General features: G+C 43.7%; 1 protein-coding gene across 1 annotated transcript in view; it reads left to right on the top strand.

Moving 5' to 3' along the window:
• has3 (hyaluronan synthase 3) overlaps positions 1-24,977 on the top strand; it is a gene marked incomplete at both ends in the record, with an annotated part of 30,586 nt that extends 5,609 nt beyond the window's left edge. Inside the window, 2 exons of the mRNA XM_079252608.1 lie at positions 6,516-6,617; positions 24,048-24,977. Of these exons, the coding sequence (XP_079108734.1) occupies positions 6,516-6,617; positions 24,048-24,977 (1,032 nt within the window). The remainder of the gene's footprint in view (positions 1-6,515; positions 6,618-24,047) is intronic.
• Between the last annotated feature and the right edge of the window lie 822 nt (positions 24,978-25,799).

The following is a 25,799-nucleotide window of genomic DNA, read 5'->3' as shown; positions in this document are numbered from 1 at the left end:
GTCAGAGCTGACCCTGATAAGATCAAGGCTGTTGTGGAGTGGCCGACTCCTACCTCTGTAAAACAACTGCAACGCTTTCTGGGTTTTGCAAACTTTTATCGACGCTTTATCCGCAACTTCAGCCGTACAGCTCTCCCCCTAACACGTCTCACTTCCCCATCAGTTCCCTTTTTCTGGTCAGACGCAGCAGCCCAAGCTTTCGACAAACTTAAGGAACTGTTCACCTCAGCTCCAGTTCTTCTCCATCCGGACCTGAACCGCCAATTTGTAGTGGAGGTGGATGCCTCGGACACCGGGGTAGGAGCCATGTTGTCCCAGAGATCTCCTGAGACCCAGAAATTACACCCCTGTGCCTACTTTTCCCGACGTCTTACCCCTGCGGAACACAATTATCATGTTGGGGACCGAGAACTCCTTGCCATCAAGCTGGCTCTAGAGCACTGGCGGCACTGGCTGGAAGGATCCAGAGTTCCATTCCTCATTTGGACAGATCACAGAAACCTGGAGTATTTGCAGTCGGCTAAACAATTGAATCCCCGCCAAGCCCGTTGGTCTCTATTCTTCAACCGGTTCCATTTCACACTGTCATACAGACCAGGCTCCAAGAACCAGAAACCCGACTCACTGTCCCGTCAGTTTGCCCCTGAAGCCACCACCTCTGTGGTGGAAACCGTCCTGCCAGCCTCCTGCATCGTGGCTGCAGTCTCATGGGAGGTCGAAAACCAAGTCATAGCAGATCAGCAACATCAGCCTGACCCGGGTACTGGTCCCCCGGATCGACTGTTTGTCCCCGACACCGCCCGATCCCTGGTCCTCCAGTGGGGTCACTCCTCCCGTTTGGCTTGTCATCCTGGTTCTTCACGCACTCTCTCCCTTATCAGACGCAGGTTTTGGTGGCCAACCATGGAGAAGGATGCGCAGGAGTTCGTGGCTGCCTGTACCACTTGTGCTAGGAGTAAGGCTTTGCATCAACCCCCAGCTGGTCTTCTACGTCCTCTGCCTGTCCCTAGCAGACCCTGGTCGCACATTGCAGTGGATTTTGTTACCGGCCTACCTGTTTCCAAAGGTAAAGACACCATCCTGGCTGTGCATTTCGTCGCTCTTCCCAAGCTCCCCTCAGCCAAGGAAACTGCCGACCTGTTGGTGCACCATGTCTTCCGACTCCATGGATTGCCCACTGACATAGTATCTGACCGGGGACCCCAGTTCACTTCCCAGGTGTGGAAAGCCTTTTGTCTATCCATCGGTGCCACGGTCAGTTTGTCCTCCGGTTTCCACCCCCAGACTAACGGTCAAGCCGAGAGAGCCAACCAGGACCTGGAGACCGTCCTTCGTTGTGTGGCTGAATCCAACCCGTCATCGTGGAGCGACCATCTGGACTGGGTTGAGTACTCACACAACTCCCTCACATCCTCAGCTTCTGGTTTATCTCCTTTTGAAGGCTCTCTTGGGTACCAGCCGCCCCTGTTCCCTGTCCAAGAGGTTGAAGTAGCTGTTCCATCAGTTCAGTACCACATCCGCCGTTGTCGTCAGGCCTGGAGGACGACTCGGACTGCTCTGCTTCGGGCTGGGGAACGGAGTCGACGCCAGGCCGATCGCCATCGCACAGCTGAGCCCAAATACGCTCCTGGTCAGAAGGTCTGGTTATCTTCAAAGAACATTCCCTTGCGAACTGACGCCAAGAAGTTGGCTCCCCGCTACCTGGGACCTTTTGAAATCCAGCGGGTCATCAATCCCACGGTGGTTCGCCTGCAGCTCCCCCGATCTATGCGAATTCATCCCTCATTCCATGTCTCCCAGTTGAAGCCTGTGTCTTCCAGTCCTCTGGTCCCTCCTTCCAGGCCCCCTCCTCCCGCCCGGCTTGTGGCTGGTCGCCCGACGTACACCGTCCGGCGTCTTCTGGATGTGCGCCGTCGCGGCCGGGGCTTCCAGTTTCTGGTGGACTGGGAGGGTTATGGCCCTGAGGAGCGGGCCTGGGTCCCCCGCTCTTTCATCCTTGATCCTTCCCTGGTCAGGGATTTCTGTCGGGCCCATCCCGAGAAGTTCCGGTCGCCGGGTGGCTCCTGTTGAGGGGGGGGGGGGGGGGTACTGTGGTGATTCCTGTTCCCTGGTGGGCGTGGTCAGCTGGGAACTGGAGGCACAGCTGATCCACATTTCAGCAATCAATGCACCACCTATTTAAGACCAGCTCTGCCTGCTATCCAGCGCCAGATTGTTGATTGCCCTGCGGTAAAACAGCTCTCGGCCTCAGCTTACGTTGTTTGTGCTTGACCTTGATTCGTAACCTGTCCTGTCTTCCTCCTGCCAGTGAAAGCCTGCCTGCCTGCTCGTTCGTTTGCTCCCCTGCCTGCCTGCCTCCTGATGCTCGCCAGTCTGCCAGTCTCTGAAGGTTCCGCTGGAAGAATTCACAGGAATCTGTGGGAAATCAATAAATCTCTCTGTACTCAGAAAGTGTCCGCTCTTTGGATCCTACTAGCCCCTCACCTACAACAACAGCAGCCGCATAGGGTCAAAATTGACGCGAATACTGCAATAGATATCAGAACTGATGTGACCAATGTTTTATATTTTCCAAATACGTTAAGCCAATCCTCCCACATGGCAGTATCCACTCCCGAATGTTCCTTCATTTTTCCATTCAACACTTTCAGGCCTTCTATGGCCTTGGTCAGGTTCCCATCCGCCGCGGTATTGTTGGGAATAAACATGCAGCATTTTTCCCCAAAAATCGCGCAGACCCCTCCACATTCAGCCAGTAGCATGTCTACCGCAATGCGAGTCTGGAAAGCCATTAGCGACGTGGCTGACAGTTGCTCATGTACCGCTTCGAAACCTGCCTGTGTCCAATTGCCTAATCGCTGTACATTAGCCTCCATCAGTTGCTGTGCATCAATGTCTGTCATGGTCACTGGTAGAAGGAGGGTCACTAACGTGCAAAGGCCCATGATTCCGAGGAATGACATGATATAGAACGAATGCGTTACACCACCACGGAGGATGTCACATATATGGGCTAATCCTAAAGTGTAAATGTTGAGCGGTGGGTCTGTTTTATTTGTAAACACAAATTTTAGTCATCCGATAGTTTTTGTAACATCCCAATGCCTTCTCCATTTAGCTGCCTGGCCGTTGGGCCAGGCAGACCAGTCATACATAGTTTCGCCTATTAGGTTTGTCCAGTAATTCAAAGTGTGTATAAACGCGTACCACGGCCGGTCGGCATATTTGTAGCCATCGTATGACCCTCTCTGTGCCTGAAGGGCATTCCATGGAATGAATACTTCGACTGAGCCATTTACTGGCCGGACGAAAGACAGGGTGTTATTAGTGGCGCTATTTGTGTTCAAGGAACGAGGGCGACGTATGGTGGAATTGGATGACGCGTTGGTAGGATTAAGATGTCCCCTTTTGTCAAAATCCATATGAAGCGTGCAAATAAGCAGCACTATTGCAACTGAAACAACCCCCAGAATAAACATTGACCTTCCCAGTGGCCACCCATGCATCCTAAATGGATGCCATGGTCCTGTTTCCCGCATGGTGTTGAAGAGGAGGAGCTTGGCACGCTACTGGTGCAGTGGAGCGCTTTTTTCACCTCCCACTGATCTTGCTTGAGTGCGTTGTCTGTGACTTCGGCTGTCAAGGGTGGACTACCTTGACAGCTAATGCTACACCTGGGGATTATTCTGCCCCTGTCGTAGGTGTAGCAGTCATGTCTTTCTCACTGATCTTGCTTGAGAACGGCGGCTGGTCTTCAGGTGTGAGGGTAGACTGTCTCACTACCCACGCTACCACAGGGATTATTCTGCCCTCTGTCGGGTGGTGCGTTATTCTGCTGCGTCATGTGTAGCAGCAAGCCGGGGAGCCGCGGTCGGTGCAGGAAACTTCTTGCAGCGATGACACGGCAGTTGGACACTATAGGCACCCAAGTAGCACGGTCCTCTGTCTGGGTTGTCAGAAGAGTTTGAAACGGGTGATCCCAGCACTGACGTTTGAAGCTTCTCATCAAGACAAAGTGTCCAGGCTGAAGTAAACAGAGTTGCTTAGATGCTGGTTCAGGAATGGCTGCAACTACCTGTGAGCAAATGCACTTTATATAAGGATAACGCTTACATTTCAAGGGAAAGTTTTGTTTATTACCAGAAAATATCACATGAATGTCACATGACCAGTTTGGCTATTGATAGAATATTAGCATAGCTAACTAAAGACAGAAGTTTTAAATGATTCATACTCGAGCCGTAACATATCTAATGTCACAGATAATTCCTCCTGTTGCATATGAGTAACACTATAAAACAGCTACTATTACTACATTCTGTGTTGTTGGTGTTTTGAGGTTCCACCATGGGCAGGAGGATGGCCTCAACTGTGATGAAGTTCAGGGTACTAGTTGTTTGGTTTGCTGGCTGGTCACCAAGAACACAATTCAGGATCTCAAAATGTTGGTATGTTTTGGGTTGCCTGTTGCCACTGCATCCTAGTTCCCTTTTCTTGTCCCTGAAACTTTTTATTAGCATTTTAAATTTGTTGATCAGCCGGTCGATAAGAAAACAGAATTTGTATGATTTGCCCCATCCAATTTATATTGGATATCCATGGATGACCATGAGCCAGGAAACACGAAGTATCCCCCTCAGACTAATTCTGTTTGTAATGTATTTCTTCACTGAATGAAGATGTTCCATGTTTCAATGCTCTTATTTCGGCCAGGTAATGCCACCCCAACTGTTAATGCAAGTAACATGAAGCAGTTAGAGAGAGTTTGTGCCTGAATAGAATGAGTTTTGAGAGTCAGGAGCTGGTGCTTAGTCTGGCGCTGGCTCCAAACCATCACTGGAACCAGCTCAGCGGAAATTGGGCAAGTGTTAAGCATAAACAGTATAAGGCAAAAAATATCCCAGTTCTAATCGGAATTAGGTTACAGACACTCATGTAACACTGCAAAATCCATCCATCCATCCATCTTCTGCAGCTTATCCTGGTCAGGTCACGGGGGCAGCAGCCTAAGCAGGGAAGCCCAGACTTCCCTCTCCCCAGCCACATTTGCCAACTCTGCGGGGGGATCCCGAGGCGTTCCCAGGCCAGCCGAGAGATATAATCCCTCCAGCGTGTCCTGCGGCATCTCCTCCCAGAGGGACGTGCCTGGAACACCTCACCAGGGAGGTCCAGGAGGCATCCTGACTAACCACCTCAACTGGTTCCTCTCGATATGGAGGAGCAGCAACTATACTCTAAACCCCTCCCGGATTACTGAGCTCCTCACCCTATCTCTAAGGGGGAGCCCGGCCACCCTGCAGAGGAAACTCATTTCAGCCACCTGTATGCGAGTACACAGACACTGCAAAATGCAATGGCACATAGTACAGTTCTGGCATTTGCTCGGATTAGTCAAGGGGCAGTCAAGTATATCAAGTCAGGTTTATTTTTAGAGCACATTTAATTCACAATGCAACATTTTCTACATTACACTAAAAGCATGGTACACAAAGGACATAAAATGTAAAAATTTTAAAAAGTAAAAAGTAAAACAAAACAATCAAAAACCAGTTGAAAATAAAACCCAGGACAAACAGACTAACAAACGCAGAGTACATACAGTAGGTTACATACAATCTAAACACAGGCATAGACTGGAAATACATAATCATCAAGTAAGAATGAAGCAGCTTAAATGAAAAGTGATGAGAGGCTAAAACTGGGATAAGAGCTTTTATATTTTTTCTGCTAGGTAAAATTGTGCAGCAGTGTCTTCTAACAGCTGTAGGTGAGATACTAAAGCCTGGCTATTTCCAGTAAAACAAGTACAATGATCTAGGTGGGAGGTGATTAAAGCATGGTTCCACGTCTCTATGTGGTTCCCAAATGGGAGGGGTTTAATTTCTGAATCCATCTCAGCTGATAGACTTGTGAATCCAGTTTTCAGCTGGGGGTCACTTTCACATTGTCACGGAATGGAGGTGGTATGGTCCCAAAATGCAGAGATGGGAGCAAGGGATGATGAAAAAAAGGATGTTTTTAATACCAAAAAACTAAAATGAAGACAAACTAATGTGGAAAAGGAAGAACATGATGCTAACAAAATGAACCAGCAAACAGAACTGAAACAAAGGGCTATAAATACAGACAGAAACAGAACAAGGTGTAATAACTAATTTAGCCCTGGTGAACAAAATAAACAGCAGGCAAAACAGAAAACCAGACAAAAGGGAACTAAACAAGGAAAACTAAAAAATAAAAGAGGAAACTAAAACAAAAGACACAACATGAAAACCTGTCACCACACACACTGACAATTATTATACTGTATTTTTTAAATGCTGACAGAGGGGAAAGGTTGAAAAAGGGGTAAAGCTGGAACTGCTGGTTTAAAAGCATGGCTTGTCTTCAGCTGACTTGAAGTCCCCAGCTGGGATCTCTGTCGGCAACCTCTCATTCTGGAGCTTAGCATGAATACCAGCCAGCATTCAGCAACACCTGCAACCTTAACTCTGAATCCTGTGTTGTCTTTGCAGGTGTGTGACTCTGACACTGTTTTAGACCCAGCTTCAACCATTGAAATGCTGAAGATCCTTGAGGAGGATCCGATGGTGGGTGGTGTTGGTGGTGATGTGCAGGTAAAGTGAAAGGCAGCTTAAAACCTTTAAAAGAAAAATAAGGCACTGCAAAGTTTTTATACATAAAAACAGTTAAAGTACTGCATGTTTTCATTAATTCAGATAAGCACATATGCATCTGCTTTTTAAATTCTTCTGGGCACAATATAAGCAGTACACTTTCAGTTAGGTTTAGATGGGTCCCCGATCACTCTGCTTGGTTTAAACCTGGATTATTCCTTAATACGCTGCTCAACACTTCAGCTCTAGACATTTTGATAATAATATGTTTAAGGTGCATGAAGTATCTTAAAGCCGACAAACTATGCAAAAATCACTTGTCTAAGCGCTTAAAATGGTTTCCCGTTGCGTTTTAAAGGGGTCATCACCCGGAAATTGCACTATTCCAAGTTAAAACGTGTGTATTGGCATTTACCGGACGTCTTAACATCCCAGGAAGCCTTTCTTTTAACGATGGTGGAGTTTTTCCGTCTGGGCGCTTTGTTTGCAGCAAAACTGTCCACAAAGCCTAAGTCTAAGCTTAAGATTTCGTCATCCAGGAGAGCTAATTGCATAAACCCACCCCTGGTCTAGGTCTAAACACACCCCTTTTCTAGGCCTAAACACACCTGCTAGGCCTGCCTCAGTCGCCGTTATCAACAAGCTGTGAGAAGATGTGGAAACAGCAGTTTTTCTCTCCATTCATCAGCGACCAAACTACCAGGAACAGATGGATTACACTAATTTTTACTGATAATGCACCTGCATCTCTGCCGGCTGCTGCCTGCTTGTGCATTTTGCAAACATCTGGGAAAAACCAGGTGACGATGGCATCAACCCTGCTGCTGCTGGAAAGAGGAGCATTTGCAACTTTAAGCGGCTCACCATCAATGCAGTCGGTAAGTTTAGCTGCTGATATGAAGTTATTTTGTGTTGTGACTGAGATGTGACTCAACCTCATACAGATAATGCTAATGCTAATGCTAACGGGACAAGCCTAAAAGGTTTAACTTCCAGCTGTGTACAAATGTGTTTTATTTTCTTATATCTGTCTTATGCTCAGCCACGTAAATGTTTGTAAAAGACTTTTATATTTCTTATTTTTCATGCCTGCTACCACACAGTAAGTACAGTATGGTGATGGTTGGTTTGTCATGATGCAAGTGTTTTCTTCTGACCACGACATGGCAGTTTTTATCATTTAATCTAACACGGTGACCATCATGTAGTCTGATGCTGCCATCATTTCATCAGGGAGGAGATGTATTTGTATTAAATAAAGTGACATCTTACTGCTTTTTCATTTCCAATAGCATCAGGTTTTTATCACTGAACCAGAACACAAACTTTTTATTTCTGACATTTTTATATATTGTGTGTAAAATGGGAGCTGTGCAGGATGTAGCATTTGCTGATAAATGTTACTGGTAACACTGGGCAGAAATGATCCCCCTGGCGGCTGAAGCTGGTGAACTGTCTGTGTTCCAGAGGCTGTAGTGTGTGTTGTCACTATTTACTTTATTACTCCCGTAAAGTCTGGTGGTCGAGCGTCCTAATCCAATCCAATCCAATCCAGTTTATTTATAAAGCACCGTTAAAAACAACAAAGTTGACCAAAGTGCTGTACAGAAGAAACAATAAAACATACATATTTCCATCATAATGGGGCATCAGCACATTGTTAATAGTAAAACAACCCTTTAAATTAGTCAAACGCCAAAGAGAAAAAATGAGTCTTCAGACAAGACTTAAAAACAAGAAGCGATTCAGCCTGTCTAATGTACAGGGGCAGCTTATTCCACAACTTGGGACCAATAACAGAAAAAGCTCGGTCACCTCTCAGTTTACGCTTCGTCTTAGGAACCACAAGCAGAAGTTGATCTGTGGACCTCAGAGAGCGTGTAGGGGAATACCTCACCAGCAGGACTGACAGGTAGCGAGGGGCCAGACCGTTCAGGCATTTAAAAACAAATAAAAGAATCTTAAAATCAATTCTGTAACGGACAGGGAGCCAGTGAAGGGAAGACAAAATTGGTGAAACATGGTCAGACTTTCGAGATCCAGTTAAAAGACGGGCTGCAGCGTTCTGCACCAGCTGCAGCCGTGCGAGAGAGGACTGACTGATCCCACAGTACAGGGCGTTACAATAGTCAAGCCGTGTAGTTACAAAAGCATGGATCAACATTTCAAAATCATGTCTTGAGAGTGAGGACCTTATTTTTGCAAGCTGTCTCAGGTGGAAAAAACTTGCTTTCACCACAGCACTAATTTGTCCTGCATGTTACCACCGAAGTGTGGACCCCCACCTGCGTTTATCTGGGTGGTTGCTATGGCAACAGCTTCTGGGGATATGGGGATCTGACTTCTGGCGTGTATGGGTCTGAAATACATGTTTAATCACATTTCCATCAAGCCAGATATTTTTTACTTTTATTTTTATGTATTTGTATCAACATGAGGTTTTTTTTTAGGGGGGGGATGTTGTCTGTGTATAGCAGTGTGTGAAATAAAATTATTGTGTTTTTAATATTCTATATTGTATATTTTGGTGTGAAAACCTGTTTTATTTAATATGTTTTTTTAAAAGTATGCAAAGCACTTTGTGTTGCCTTTGGCACAAAAGTTCTTTATAAAGTTTGATTTCATCTCTTGGTATTACAATATTTTGATGAGTCATATACTGCAGCTATTTACACCTACAATCTATTCATGAGATGATCTGATACTTTTCTAACTTCTATTTGTAGATTTTAGTCCAGCACATCTCATGCCATGTGCAGCACCAGCAGTCTCCAGGTAGATGTTGGCTGATAGACTGACCCGGTAATGCAGCAGTGAAAATGATGTTGGAGTCTGCACATCTCTTGTCACCATGGTTACTAGCCTTCCCTGGTCCTAACAGCCATCCCTGAAGAAGCCTCAACTCAGTCTGGAGGAAGAGGAAGATGAAGCTCATCCTTTGTGGCTCCCGAACCACGGGACACCACATTTCACCCAGAAAACTCAGCTGCTGTGGTCACAAAATCAATAACTAAAAGTGAAAAATATCATTTTCATTTCATTACATTAAAATTGAGCATTGATTTTATTTCTGTACACTCACAAAGGCATTGTTTTTTAATGAGATGTTTTTTTTGCACTTCAGCTTAACATTTTATATTCAGAAGTCAGATGTAGAAATCTGTGTATTTACTTTAATTCAAGTGCTTTTGTACTAAGTGACTGCAGCAAAGTTACTATTTGTTATATAAAATGTTAGGAACATATATAATCACCTTTTACAGTTAGTTGCCATTTGATGAGCCTTTTTTGTGAATGTTTGGGTCTAGAAGAGAAATTTCCCTCTCATTTCCTTTAATAGGTAAATGTACATCATCCTGCTTATAAATATTTCTTGCATTTTTTAATGAAAAAGCATTGAAAAAGACAGGTTCCACGCCAGGATGTTGGATCAGACACGGGGGAGTTTGGAGCTTCCAACCAGAGATCTGTCATGTGGAAATCACCACATTTTCCAGACTCCTTTCCAGGGGAAAAACAAAATCCAGGGAAACTGGGCCAGGGGGAAAGTCCAGAAGGCCTAGCTCAGGGAAACAGCTAGGAGGCAAAGACAAACGGGGCAGACTTGACTCTGGAGGATGGCCCAAAGGCAGAGACGAATAGGGGTAGACCTGGTTTGGAAGGACGGCCGGGAGGCCGGAACGATGGGGGTAGGACTGGTTCAGGAGGACGGCCAGGAGGCTGGGATTATGGGGCCAGACACGGCACAAGAGAACAGCTGGGAAGCTGGCTCAGATCCGGAGGACGGCCAGGAGGCAGGGACGATGGGACCAGGCATGGCACAGAAGAACAGCTGAGAAGCAGGCCTGGATCCGAAGGATGGCCAGGAGGTAGGGACAACCAGGCAGGCATGGTTCAGGAGGACGGCCCGGAGCCTGGATGGACACCAGGCATGGTTCTGGGGGATGTTCTGGAGGCAGACCTGAATCTGGAGGATGACCGGGGGGCCGCAGTGTTACCTGGAGACAGGGGCAGCCAGTAAGGCAGGTTTCCCCAGATGGGCCAACGAACATGGACCCCCAAGGCAGGGCTTCCACAAAACCAGTGAGGAGACATAAGGGAGCTAAACAGGAAAAACTGCTAAATAAAACAGGAAAACTAAGACACGAAAGTGTCTGCCCCATCTCGTTTTTAAAAAACAAATCCATCCACACCTATCCACATCACACCAATTTTAACATGTTCATCAGAATATCAAACCTTCAGGCGACTGTAGCACTCCTAATGCTGTCCAGTCAGAGTAACCTTCCATCTCACCATGTCACTTCCGCAAAACACCAAACATGTCTCCAACGAAATCAGGTTAGGTGGCGGGAATAGCTGTCCTTCATCTCGTCCTTTGTCTTTGGTCGTCTATGTTGAGGATTACTGACGGCAGTGTGAAAACACAAAGATCAACGTGACGTCATGCTGTTTCGCAAACAGTGATGTTTCAAAACCTAAGACTAGGTTATATATGTCCACATGCAGATGTACAAATGGATTAAATCTGCATTTTTGTGTGGATGTCAGGCCAAATCAAAGAAAAATATCTTTGTTTTTTGAGATACTCGCTATGTGTGGACAAGTCCTAAAAAGCTGGTTGAAAATCTCCTTGTTTATGATGTCCAAAGCAAAGTCCACTATTATTCAAAACCCCATGTCCTGGCTGTCTTCAGGTGACAAAAAGCAGCAGGAACGGTTGCCAGCTGGATTGAACAAGGCAACTGAAAAAAAGCATTTCTACATCCTGGAATCATAGGAATAAAGAGCTGCCTGAACCAGCTGCATTTTTTAGACAACACTACAAAAACAGGAAACAGTCTGCAGTCTGTTTGTCTGGAGCAGAGACAACAAAACCGAATTGTTCTACAACCTTTGGTTGTTCAACACAGGATTCTCCACAACATTAAAATTTGAGGAAGGATCAGTTCCGACTCCATGGACAAACTTCACAGCAGCAGAATGTAAGTATGAAAAATATTATTCACAAAATAGATGTTATACGTGTGGAACGCCTAATGCTAATAGCCAATGTCTTGTCAGTAAGTAATTAGTTCCATAAGTAAGTTATTACTTCCATACTCTGAGCGATACATGCTACTGTTGCTTCATTTAATTCTAATTCAGTGTTTTCTTTTTTAGTTGAAGAGTTAAGTCTGTGCTTTAGAAAAACTTATAGCTAGCCGTAAAATCATTTAATCTTTTTCTTCACCATCCCCAGAAAACCACTGTGGTACATATTACAAATGTGTGTGTGTGTGTCTGTGTGTGTGTGTGTGTGTGTGTGTGTGTGTGCCCATGTAGGAGCCTGGGGGGGGGGTTACTATGATGATTAAAGTTTAGCACTCCACAGCTAGAACAAAACATATTACGTCAGCAGATAAAAAGCTCACCATGTGCTGCAGGAAGTTTAAACTAGAAAAGATGGCGGAAAATTTGATACGAAGCAAAAGGAAATCTGTGCTTGGGCTGACAAAGAAGTCAATCTTCTTTTTCAAGTTATGCTGGACTACAAAATCAAAAAGCACCACAACACAGTTGGTCACCGGTGCCATTATTGTTGTTGTGTTTGGTGTGTGTTTGTCACATTGAAGTCATATCCTCCAGTTGTTGTTCTGATGGTAGAGGTTATAAACCTATTAAGCTTGGTACATGATTTCAGACATGATTGGTTTCATCAGGACTAATCCCCAGTTATGTGTGGATGAAAGGGCAGATTGCTGAAATATTTTTTCTATTCTATTCTATTCTATTCTATTCTATTCTTTTCTATTCTATTCCATTCTATTCTATTCTATTCTATTCTTCAGTCATTTAGCAGACACATTTATCCAAAGTGACATTTGAGAGTGAGAACAACTCAAGCACAAAATTAAATAGTAGAGGACGTCATCGGAAGGTGCTGGTGGACTGCTGGAGTCCAGTTGGAGACAAGTGTTGGCATGTAGTGCTGCAGGCTTGTTATTTGTTTGGTTTATCTTCCCACCCCACAATATTACCTATGTTCAAAAACAAAGAATGAATCCCATAATATTTGCTGTAAAGGACTGGGTTAGGGTTAATAACCTGTTAATTAATAATCATCATGTGTGTGTGTGACTTACATTAATTTTACCTGCGGTTGGTGGAATATTTCAGAGCAGCAGAAAGCCCTTGAAGATGTGTTGAGCTGTAAATATGTTGCTCTGTAACTAACAAAGAATGACAGAGACCGTTGCTAATTGTGGGGGTTCTCCCCTTGAAAACCTGAGGGACTGCTGGCCTGAGGGCCCTTTGAATGAAGCATGCGCCATCTGCCACAAGGTAATCAATAAAAGGTTACCAGAGAGGAACTATCTAAATATTTCTCCGTCAATCTCTCTATATGATTTCTCTCTCTTTCTAGCTCTATCTCTCCCTCTTTTTCAGGCTGTTGCATCTCTATTGGCATTTTTCCATTAGTATCAGCTTGTCTCAACTTAACTCGACTCAACTCGTCTCGGCTTGGTCTTGTTTCTTTTCCATTGCAATTTAGCACCAGGTCTGAAATGGGAGTGCTTTGTGTGAAATTGCAGTGACGTCAGTGTTGTGCGCGACCAACAACATACGCAACAAACACAAGATGGAGGACCTAGAGGCAATGGTATATCTGCTACTTAGTCTGTGGCTAGTTTTCAGAAACAAAATAAAAAATGAGAGCGAGCGGCGGCTGCAAGCGGCAAGACAAAATACCTTGGAGAAGCACAGGAGAGTTTTAGAAGCCCTGAAGTTTTACCAAGCGGAAGACAATCGCAGACTTCGGAGGAGGGTAAGTCTTACTCGGTGTTTTATAATATAATGTAATACCACGTTTATTAGTACCCTATTTGTATACCTAAACCAAATAAATGATTAAATAACTATAATTTCTGAAAAGATATAACGTATTCATTCTGTGTTTCAGGTGGCAGTTTTGGAGCAGTTTCGTCGCCGCAAACCGTCAGTCTGGGTGGTCAAACCAGCCTCACAATGGTGGGATGCCACTGTTCCTGGCTTTACGAGTCAGCAGTGGATACAGAACTTCAGGATGTCCGAGGAAACATTTGATTTTCTATGCAACAAAGTACGTCCAGCTATGGAACGGAAGGACACGACTTTCCGTGAGTGTGTGCCCTTAAAGAAGAGAGTGGCTGTTGCACTCTGGAAGCTCGCCACCGGCTCAGAGTACAGCAGCGTCGGACATCTTTGGGTGTCAGCATCACAACTGTGTGCAGGATTTTTGTGCTGCTGTGGAGACGTTGCTGTTACCAGAGCTAATCCGGTTTCCTGATGAGAGATGGTTAAGAGAAATGGCCACCTATACCCTATACCGAGAATAAATGGGGGATGCCGCATTGTGTGGGTGCAGTTGATGGCTCCCACATACCCATATCAGCACCACGGGACTACCATTCTGATTATTTTAGCAGGAAAGGCTGGCTCTCCATTATTCTTCAAGGTGTTGTAGATGGAAAAGGGATGTTCTGGAACGTATTCACCGGACTGCCAGGGAGCTTGCATGATGCGAGGGTCCTGAGACTGTCAACTTGTGGCAACTAGCCAGCCGAGAACCTCTTCCCAGCCAACTACAGAAACATTGGCGGGGTGCAGGTTGGTTACTACATCCTCGGAGACTCTGCATATCCCTTGCAGAAATGGCTCATTAAACCATTCCAAGACACCGGACGCCTGACAGCGGACCAGCAAATGTTCAATAGAAGATTCAGCCGGGCACGGGTCATTGTTGAAAATGGCAGGCTGAAGGGAAGGTGGCGTTGCCTCCTTAAAAGGAATGACTGTGATGTACAACTGGTGAAAAGTATGGGGCTGACATGCTGTGCTCTGCACAACCTGTGTGAAGATCATGGTGCTGCTACCCCAGGTGGAGCTGAACCAGCTCCACCTGGGGTAGCAGGAGCACCGGGTATAGAGGAGCAGGAGAGGGATGTAAGAGATGCTCTCATGCATTACTTGTTGGCCAGTAGTTAAAGATTTTACTTAACAGCCAATGCCATGTTCATAGTTTCATTCATAGTTAATAGTTTGTTCATTTGAGGTTGTCTTTACATCCAGTTTTGAGTGATAATATTCAATAAAATGTTTTACTTTATGAAACTGTCTTTTTTTTGTTTTTAGACCCAATTTGAAAAGAATAATAAAAACTGAAGAACTGACAAAGCCACTGTACCGGGATGTTTCTCTGCTCTTTCACACTTGATACAAACAAATAGGTCATTTTGCAGTAACGATTTGATCCTTCATTAGACAGGTGTGTTGGAGCTGGGAAAATGTAGAACTGTGGTCCTGGAGGGGTGGAGCTCGAAGTTGTTAAAGTAAAGCGTTTTATTAACTACATTGTATTGGTAGAACTTGGACCATATAATTGTTTAAATCAGAGACGTATGTTAAATTATTAGTATAATACTGCTGCATTTGTCCGCTTGCTGCATTTCATCAAAATGTCAGTAATGAATGCTTGGTACACATTCTTCACTGGGTTCATCTGTGTCTGAACAGGCAACAGAATAATGGCACAGTCACTTCAAAAGATGTTTTTAATTCAAATTAACCAGAAATATTTTCAAAAGTCGAAAAAGCCAAACGCCTAAAAATATATAATTACAATTAAATAGGTGTCATGTACGTCGACCACTCAGTGACTGGGCAAGCTGGCCTAACACTCCAAGAAATGCCTGATTAAACTGTGCATTTTGCTGCATCTCCTCACGCCGTAAAGCAGCTTCCTGCTCCCTCGCCTCACGAGCATCACTGAGGAGCATCTGCATGTGATGATCCCGCTGGTTCAGCTCATCTTCATTCTTCATCTCCTTGAGGACAGTAACAAGGTCCGATGAAGAGTTGGCCCTTTTCCTCTTTCCTGGTCACACAGCAAGAAAGGATTTTAATAAAAATGAAGCTAATGAATTAATTTATATTCATTGCATGGACATTAAAAATAACACTGAAAAGTAAATACATAAACTTAAAGTTCATTCATCCTTTCATGCATGAATTAATAAAACAATGCAACATTTTTCACATTTTTGTAAAAGAAAATAAAACTGAAGTGGTTTACTTACAAAAAAAAAAAACCCTTGTAGAGAAAAACTTGTAAATAGGTTCCCACTACAGGGTCACTATGCATGAAAGGGTCAAAAACATAAAAGTTTTACATCTAGAGTTATTTAGCATATTACCACACTAATTTAACAGTGTATTATTATTACACTTTTCCTCTGTGAAATATGTTTTTCCAAGCATTACGCCTGGTCCATGCAATATTATCTTATCTTTAATCCAGAAATAATCTTCTAAAACTCAAAATACTGACCAGCCGTACACTTAAGTTTGCAACATCTGACCTTCATTGTCTGGTGTAGTAAATGACTGTTAAGTAGTACTACTGTAGGAAATGACTGTTAGTAGTACTACTGTAGTAAATGACTTAAGTAGTACTACTGTAGTAAATGACTGTTAAGTAGTACTACTGTAGTAAATGACTTAAGTAGTACTACTGTAGTAAATGACTGTTAAGTAGTACTACTGCCATCACTCAACTCTGCTCTAGTTTGTAACATTACAGCCACAATAGTTTTTTTTTCTCTGCCTTTTCTCTCATATAAAGCACTCCACTTCAATGTAAACACAGAAGCAAGTCACGGTATGCACTATACGTTGTAAAAAGTAGTAACGGTACGCACTACGCTGTAAGAAAAAAAAAAATGTTTAGCTGACATCGACTTAAAGCACTGTATCTGATGTTAATCTCTATCCACTTTGGAGTTACAGACTAAACCCTAAAAACTGTTCGTCCTTACCAGAGATAACACGTTGCGACTCGCCGCTCTACGTATCTGGCGTCTGGGTGCGTGTCGGTGTTGAGGAAGCTGCCGGTGCCAGGGTGTTTTGGGAGTCTGCGAGGAGGACACTTGTTGTTGAACTGTCCTCGTTTTGGGAAAGGCAGCCTTAAACAGACACAAACACAAAACCAAACCCAAATGACAATTAATGAATGTATATAAAACCAATTCAGAAACAATAGCTTTTAGCTAGTGTTGGCTTGCCAATTGTAGCTTTTTGCTTGGCTGGTGTTTTCATCTTAGCTAGCTTTCGCTTTATCTAGCACACTAAAGCTAATTTAGCTCCAACTGATATTAACTGATATAAGCCAATATTAATGGTCACACAAAATGCTGAAGAGTATAACGCCACCATCCATTCCTAACTAGCTGTTATTATTGTTATTACTTCAATTTATGTATGATCTCCTCTACACCAAATAATAACTAATGTAAACAATGGAAACCCACTCACCATCCACCAATATACTCCAACGCAGCAGTGGCCGAATCGACACCAATCGTCCTTCCATTGCTTGCCGGTCGCTGACCATAAATCGCATCTATTTGTTGGAACCACTTCCAGTCTCTTCTATTCGATCCACTTCGACCATTGTGGTCCTTGACCTGCCGATAGTCGCTTTTGAGCTTTTTCAGCTTGTCTCGGCACTGCTGGAAACTCCTTTCGCATCCGTGTGTAGCCATGGAATCAGACAGCTCTTGAAATATTTTTTCATTTCGTGTCGCTCCATTGAGTTCCCTTTGTATCCGTTCTTCAGCAACCAAACAAAGAAACGTCTGCACCTCAGCGTTGGACCACGGAACAGACTTTTGTTGCGCCATTGTTTATCACGTTGTACTGAAAAACCACAACTTGTGAGTTGGAGTCGCTCTTCCAGTGATGTCACTCCCTGACCCTGACCTCTGATCGGCTGCACCCCTGACCAATGGCGGCATGCAGTCTGGCGACGTCACGCACAACCCGACTCGGCTCGCTTGGAACCTGGGCTGAGGAGTTACAAAAACTGTAACAGTTAACTGGTACAAAGGCCTAGTGGAAAACCCTACAAACCAGCCGAGTCGAGTTGAGTTGAGACAAGCTGATACTAATGGAAAAGGGCCATATGTTGCTCTATCTCTCCCTCTCTGTCTTCTTGCTTCTCTCAGCCTGTATGGAGCTCATCTAATCCCAGTTTTCCTGTTAGCCAACCAGAGGTGGTGCAGAGATTAGAAAGGTATTTAATTTGATTGATTTTTTTCCATTTCATTTCATTATCAGTAATTGTATAGTTGCATTTCTTTAGCTGCACTGACTGACTTATTGATTTTTTGAGTCAGTGAAAGTGGTGATATGATAAGTTTTATTATGTTTCATTTTTTATTTTATTTTATGCAAGAGTGAGTGCCAGGAGTGCAGAATTCTACCAGGTGGAACTTTCTTTTAGGAGTCCATTTTAGTCCACTTGACTTTCTTTTAGATACAGCTAAGCTAAGTTTGAATGTTAGCTTGCCAACAAGCAGGCTAGTTCTTGTGCATAAGTTACCATGGTTACTCAATGGGCATTCAGAGAAGACTCACTGATGGAACTGAACTCTTTCTTAAATGAGCCAGACTTATTAAATTAGGCCAGCCTTTAATCGAGCTTCGTGAAACACCCCTTTGATCACCAATATTTTTGTGAAGATTAATAAAGTGTCTTACTTCCAGCAGTCAGCTAGTTACAAGATGAGCTTCTGCATATATAGTTTTGATGCCTGAGTAAATTTCAATGGTTGAGTCAGCGAAGTCTTGGGGGCAGCAACCTAAGCAGGGAAGCCCTGACTCTTCTCTTCTCAACCACATTTGTCAGCTCTCAGCATCCAGACCATCATTTTGCTTGTTTAAATGCTGGACAAGACACAAAAATAAAATAAAACATTTGCCAGATCTTCAGGGGGCTATTGAGGTATTCCTTGGGCAATTGAGAGATATAATCCATCCAGTGTGTTATGGATCTTCCCTTGAATTTCCTTCGACAAGAACACCTCACCAGGGAGGCATCCAGGAGGCATCCTGACCAGATGCCTGAGCCACCTCAATTTGCTTCTCGATGGGGAGGAGCAGGGGCTCTACTCAGAGCTCTACTCTACTTAGAGCCCCTCCCGGATAACCAAGCTTCTCATCCTATCTCCAAGGGAGAACTCGGCCACCCTGCAGAGAAATCTCATTTTAGCCACCTGTATATGCGACCTCGTCAAGTCAACATATTGACACTTATATGCACAACCATGGTATTAGTTATAATCAATCCATAATGAGTACAGAAGTCCAATAATAAAACACTCCTTTGGTTCAGATTAGGGGGCCATGCCTCCCAATCACTCCCCTCCAGGTCTCGCTGTCATTGCCCACGCCAGCATTGAAGTCCAACCACAGAACAAGGGAGTCCCCAGAGAGAGCTCCCTCCAACACTACCTCCAAGGACTCCAGAAGGCGAGGGTACTCTTAACTGCAGTTAGATGCATAAGCACAGACAACAGTCAGGATCCATCCCCCCTATGAAGGCAGAGGGAAGCTACCATTTCATCCATGTGGGTAAACCCCAACATACAGGTACCAAGTCAGGGGGCAATTATTATGTCCACACCTGCTCTGTGCCTCTCACTGGGAGCAACTCCAGAGTGGAAGAATGTCCAGTTCTTCATCAGGTTACTGGTTCCAGAGCCCACACTGTGAGTCAAGGTCAGTCCAACTATATGTAACTGGAACTGCTCGACTTCATGCACCAGCTCAGTCTTCTTCCCCACTGTAGAGGTGATGTTTCACATCCCCAGAGCTTGCTTCTGCAGCTGAAAATCAGACCACCAGTGTCCCTGGCTTCATCATAAGAGTCTTTGAGCTGCACTTGGTCCGGTCCCTCCCCTAGACAATTATTTGCCATGGGTCACCTTACCAGGGCCATCAAGCCCTTGACAACATGGCTACTAGGATCTTCAGGTCACACAAACTCTTCCACCATGATAAGGTGGCAGCTTAGGGATGGGATTTGTTTATAAGTTTACAAATCCTTCAATCACATTTATTTCAGAATAATGGAATTTTACCAATAACCTGATGGAGGGTCCGATGCTTCTCTGAAATTAGGTTGTGTGATTCTAGATCACTTGTAGTTTAGAAACAATGTGTTTGTTCCTGGGTAAAAACATGTTTCCAACTCTGTGTGAAGATCTCACAGAGCAAACGATGTGAGAAACTCATATATGTTTCTGTACAGTGACGTCTGCTTTCTACCAGCTGTACAAACTGATGATGATGATGGTTTCCATTTACTGTGATGTTCTTCAGGTAAACACAGTTGCCATTATATTTTTCTGGAATATATCCATCATTTGTACAGTTATTAACCAAATGAATTCTGCTTTTCATTTTATGATGTATTTTCCCATACAGACGCTACCTGCAGCCCTGCTCTTCTGTCTGCAAGCAGCAGCATCATCTGCTGACCAGCTTCATATCAGCAAAACCTGTCAACATGGAGCCAAACAGGAAGTTACTGAACCTTTTTCAAAAGTATGGCCATACTTATCAAATATTTCAGACTTAAATAGTTTCATGATTAAATACAAGAAAGAAACAACTATTCTAAATGAGTATTTTGCCTGTTTTTGTTGTGTTATTCCTCTGCAGAGAGAAGTGGTTACACTCAAACTAAGGACTGATTTGACCAAAGCAGAGCTCCAAAGTTTAATTAATGTATTGGAGAACTGTTTCATTCTAGGAATGAAGTGGATCATATGTTCTCTTTAAATGTTTTCTATCTGAGTAAAAGAAAACTCTAAATATGGGTTCTGTCCAGTGTTGGGTTACTCAAAAAAGTAGTTAGTTACTTTCACTCGTAACTTTGGGAAATTGGAATGCAGTTAATTTACTCATTACAGCAATCGAAAAATAATGTCATCACTTATGTTACTTTATTTCTTAATTTACTGTGTAAGTCAGGGGTCGACAACAAGACTATACCTAAATAATTGTCTCAGTTTGAAAGCAGCTGTTAAAATTCCATCTACAAACCAGCTCAGGAGGCTGAGAAGTGGAGAAGCAGCAGCGAGCTTTGGGGTAAACTCCCTTCACCCAGCAGCGGTGAAGCAGACATAGGACTCTGCTGGAACTGCAAGAGCTGTGTGGTGTTTATAATTAAAGCTTGTAACAAAACATTCACTGCTAAACAGGAAGTTTCTCACAACTTCCTCTGCTGCCAATGCGTCTCTCACCTCTCCTCCAGTTCAAAAACCCTGATGGCAATATCTTGTTGCCATCAGGGTTTTTGAGAGATCTATGATAGTGGAATTATTTCACACAGCAGCTGATTGATCAGAATGATAACCTGGTATGACAAAGCAGTTTCTTCCTATTGATCTGTAAAGTCAAATAAAAGTATGTCAATAGAATCAAAGCTCCAGTAAGTTATAAATTATTTTGTTTTATTCTATGAAGTCTACAGTGAAGACATGAGCAGTTATCTCACTCATATCCATCTCTATAGCAACATGTCCAGGCACAGATACACACACAGGTGGTGCATGCACACGACACTTAAACTGAGCATAACAACACACACAGGGCTTATATAGCATGGGTGATGTAGGAACAAGCATTACTACAGTATAGTAACATAATTTCATTATTGACATTTTAAGTGTAGTTCGTTACTTTACTACATTACCCCAAAAAGTAGTGTTGTTACTGTAACATCTTACTTTGTAATGTGTTATCCCCAACTCTGATTCTCTCTGGGCATTCTGGCTTCCTCCCATACAAAGGGTAATTGATCACTTACCACATGTACGTCGCTTTGGATTAAAGTGTCTGCTTTATGACAATAGATTGAAATAATGTGTTTTCATTTCAATGCAATAAATGATGTGAGTGAGTGTAGTTGTTCAACTCTGTTGCTGAGTATGGATGAAGAAATGTTCTGGGGTGTCTGCTTGATGATGGTAAATTTAGCTTCTGATTTGTCAGGGTCAAGCAGCAACCTTCAGAGGTCAAAAGTGAAGCCTATGCAGAATTCCTATTTCAAAAATTGCAGTTCCCCTTCATCCACTAGGGGCTGTCAAAGGGAGTCAATTCCCAGAGACTCCCATGTAACAAACAAAAAAACAAAACAACTTCACAGCAGAAATGATCTACAGTCTGGTTTAAAAGACCATTTTAAGTTTAATAAGTCAAGTTTATGCGCACACCCACCGCACATGCTCACCATGGTAGTCATGCTTTTTACACTTCATTAAAAAAAAACCCCAATACAAATACGGTACTCTAGGACACATGCTGCACAACAGAGACATTGAATTTTATTAATCTCACAGTGGAGAAACTCTGTTCCAATCCAACCCACCCAAGATTAGACAAAACATACATATACATAGACAGGATCAGGCTGACTGCAGCGGTGACCACTAAGCGGAACACCTTTCTTGCAGATTGGAAAGAAAACCACAAGATAAAAGTGGTAGAGTAGAAAAGGGAAGTTTCCCTGTTAAATCCCGAGATTCAACAAAAAAACCACCTCAGTACAGATAAACACATATTCAGAAAATCAAAACATGAGGAATACATTATAGATGGGGTTGGGAGGAGAAGGTGTCCCAGCACACCAGGTGTCAACACAGCTGGTAAGTGCATCCAGTCCACTGTTGCCTAGAAGGGAGGTCACAGGGTGGGGAGGATCCAAAGAAAGCGGTGAGTCAGTGGGATGTGTGTCTGCAATTGTGAGCTTTAGTCTGTGTGTGTGTTTAAGTGAAACTGTGAGCTTCCCCTAATATATCTTTTCAGTCTCTGCCACTGTTGATGGAATGATGCAGCCTTGGAAGCACAGACTGGAAAATCCACAAGCCCATGAGGATGGGAAGAGGGGGAGCATCAGACAAAGCATCAAGCAGCATAACATTCCAGGAGATTTGATGACTGTCCTGCCAAGGCCAGTCAAGGGAGCCAGATTCAAGAAAGCGACACTGGTTTGGTTCAGGTTGGTGGAACTTCAGCTGAAACGGGAGTCAATTTCTGCCAATCTGAGTCGACAAACTCCTTTTGCACGTTCAACACATTAGTCTGCACCACAATTTATGTTTGCAAAAATCTATTTTTGAAATTATCTTGAGATTTTTTAGATTTATTTCTACCAGTTACTATTTATATATTTCCCTCTTACTTAAGAAGTGTAAAAGAAAATATGCTGACTTTTCATCATTAATGATCATGTTCCTGGTCATTTTAAGCGTAACCAATGCCAGTGTAATGATAGCAGTGCTCACCTAAATCTCCTAAGACCTTATATATGTACGGGACCCAACTGTCCAGGTTCTGCTCATTGCTCTTATAGTTATGGGTAGTCTAGCCAACCTTTACTTATGTAGCAATGGGGATGTTACCTGATGCACTGAGAAGTACCTCGCTCTATTTCTCTAATATAATAATGTATAAATATATGCCAATATTGCCGTCTATATCTTATTTCTCCTTTTTTCCGCAGGTCTTTCTGAATAAGTGCAGTTGTACATGTTGATCTGTCTTTCCTGTCGTCTCCACCCCAACCAGTCGAGGCAGATGGCTGCCCTCCCTGAGCCGGGTTCTGCCGGAGGTTTTCTTCCTGTTAAAGGGGAGTTTTTTCCTTCCCACTGTCGCCTCGTGCAGCTCAGGATGGAGGATTGGATCCAAGTCATGACTCGATGCAATCAGTTGGTTTCTGTTATAGGATATGTATGAACTGGCTTGAAATGATGTGGATGTAAAGTCTCCTGGGACAACATTGTTGTGAAGTGGCGCTGTACAAATAAATGAAACTGCGTGTATTTTAACAACTTACCCCACAGTGTAACTGTCATGTCTGCTCCTCCTCTGGTTCGTTCAGCCCCATCTGCCTAATGATCACCAACCCAGACTACATTTCCCAGCATTCCACTGCACCTGCCATCATGGATAATACGCGTGCTCTCCTTGTTATCCTCATGTGTTGCACCTGTGTTTCTCAGTATTTAATCTCTAGTGTTTAGTCAGCTTCTTTGTGTAGTCTTGGCTTTCCTGTGGCAGGCTTTCACACAACTTAAATTTTACATTCCTTTTGTCTTCTTCTCTAACAGGAATCCCACCAATGGGCTGGTGAGGTGGTGGGGTGCATGAAAGGATTTGGCATTGCGCTTTCAAAATAAAAGCACATGAGTTACGGATGTCAGCTAAACATTTCTTCATCCATAATACAATCTTTTGGTGGTACATATGCACCTGTCTCCAATATTGAGGGTGACACCCCCCCAGGTTCATAGCCCAGGGATGGGCATTGAATATTAGCGTTGGCTAAAATGCTGTAGCAAGCGCCATCATTCATGGAGCATACTTGTTCCTATCAAATAAAAATAAAATAAATAAAAATAAATAAAAATATGCCTTAGATTAATATATGCTACATATGCAGAGACATTTGTTTTTGTAAAAACAAAAGTTTGTGAAGGTTCAGGTTTTGACTTTTTTTTTTATTTGCTGCAGGTCACAATAAGATTATGTAAAATGAGGGTTCTTTTTGTCTTTATCTTCCAGATTCTCAACAAGTATGACTCGTGGATCTCCTTCCTCAGCAGTGTGCGCTACTGGATGGCCTTCAACATTGAGCGAGCCTGTCAGTCCTACTTTGGCTGTGTCCAGTGCATCAGTGGTCCATTGGGCATGTACAGGAACTCCTTGCTTCAGCACTTCTTGGAGCCCTGGTACCACCAGACCTTCCTTGGCTCAAAGTGCAGTTTTGGTGACGACCGCCATCTCACCAATCGGGTGCTCAGCTTTGGCTACAAGACAAAATTCACAGCGCGATCGCAGTGTCAGACAGAGACTCCCACCCAGTATTTGCGTTGGCTTAACCAGCAGACTCGATGGAGCAAGTCTTACTTCCGTGAGTGGCTCTATAATGCTTTGTGGTTCCACAAGCACAGCCTTTGGATGACCTACGAATCTGTGGTCACTGGCTTCTTCCCTTTCTTTCTGGTAGCCACAGTGATCCACCTCTTCTATCGTGGGCGGCTGTGGAATATCCTGCTCTTCTTACTTACGGTCCAACTGGTTGGCATGGTAAAGGCCACCTACGCCTGCTTTCTGCGAGGGAGCCTCATCATGATCTTCATGTCACTCTACTCTCTGCTCTACATGTCCAGCCTGCTCCCTGCCAAAATATTTGCCTTGCTGACCATCAACAAGGCTGGATGGGGCACTTCAGGCCGCAGGAAGATTGTGGTTAACCTAATTGGTGCTGTGCCGGTCACAGTGTGGGCTTTGGTTCTGCTTGGAGGTGTGGCATATACAGTCTACTGTGAGACACAGGAACCACTCAGTGAGACTGAAAAGCTCTTGTTGATTGCAGGGACAATACTCTATGTCTGTTACTGGCTCATTCTGCTGGTGCTTTACTTAGCCATTGTAGCTAAACGGTGTAACAAGAGGGAGGAGCAGTACCACCTGCCGTATGCTGAGGCATGAACCAGAGAAGCTGCTGGATGCTGAGTTTCACTGCAGTACAACTCTAGCAAGGTCTCTGCTGACCAAGTAAAGAGCTAGAGGTTCTTCACCACTGGTGCTAAAAACACATGTGAATCTGAATTCTGACTGTATCCATGCAGGTCTCCCATTTCAATCATCTGGTGCTTCACACTGAATCAAACAGAACACATCCAGGTTATCAAGCATTGCTCAGAGGTACTCTCTGGGTGCAGCTTAGCTGTATAACTTTGATTGTAATGACAATAAAAGAAGGAGGGGGTCTCAGACACAAAGCTTATTTTAACAGCAGTGAAGCTGAAAGGTTGGACTGGGCAGGAAATTACATTAATTAGTTGTTGGCCCCAGCGTAAAATATCTGATCTCAGGACTGTGCAGCACTATTTGTAGAAAGTGCAGAGATATGAGAAAGAATTAGTTAAGGGTGTGAGCATTATGTCTGAGCCAACAGAAGCAGCATGTTTGTATCGTCAGCATAAAAAAAATGTGGAAAATATTTGCACATTTACTCTTTTAACCTGACTGAATGTCCAGATAGAGTCCCAGAAAATGGTTCATATCTCCACAGAATCATTGTTCATGAGTCATCACATAAATCAGAAAGATTTCCTCTTTAAGTGGATGAGACACCAGCAGTATTCTTCACAATACATGACACAGGTTCTAACTACCTAACACGTTACCTAACTAGAACTGAGGTTCTAGAACCTCAGTATTACCAATTGAGAAGGTAACTTTTTATATGTTCCATTTCATCGCTGCGCAAAACAGGGATGAATATAAAATCTCCATACATGCAGTTAG

This window comes from Telmatherina bonti, assembly GCF_933228915.1.
Source record: "Telmatherina bonti genome assembly, chromosome: 2".
Taxonomy (NCBI): Eukaryota; Metazoa; Chordata; class Actinopteri; order Atheriniformes; family Telmatherinidae; genus Telmatherina; species Telmatherina bonti.
The sequence above is the reverse complement of the archived record's forward strand: the minus strand, read 5'-3'. Positions and strand labels throughout refer to the sequence as shown.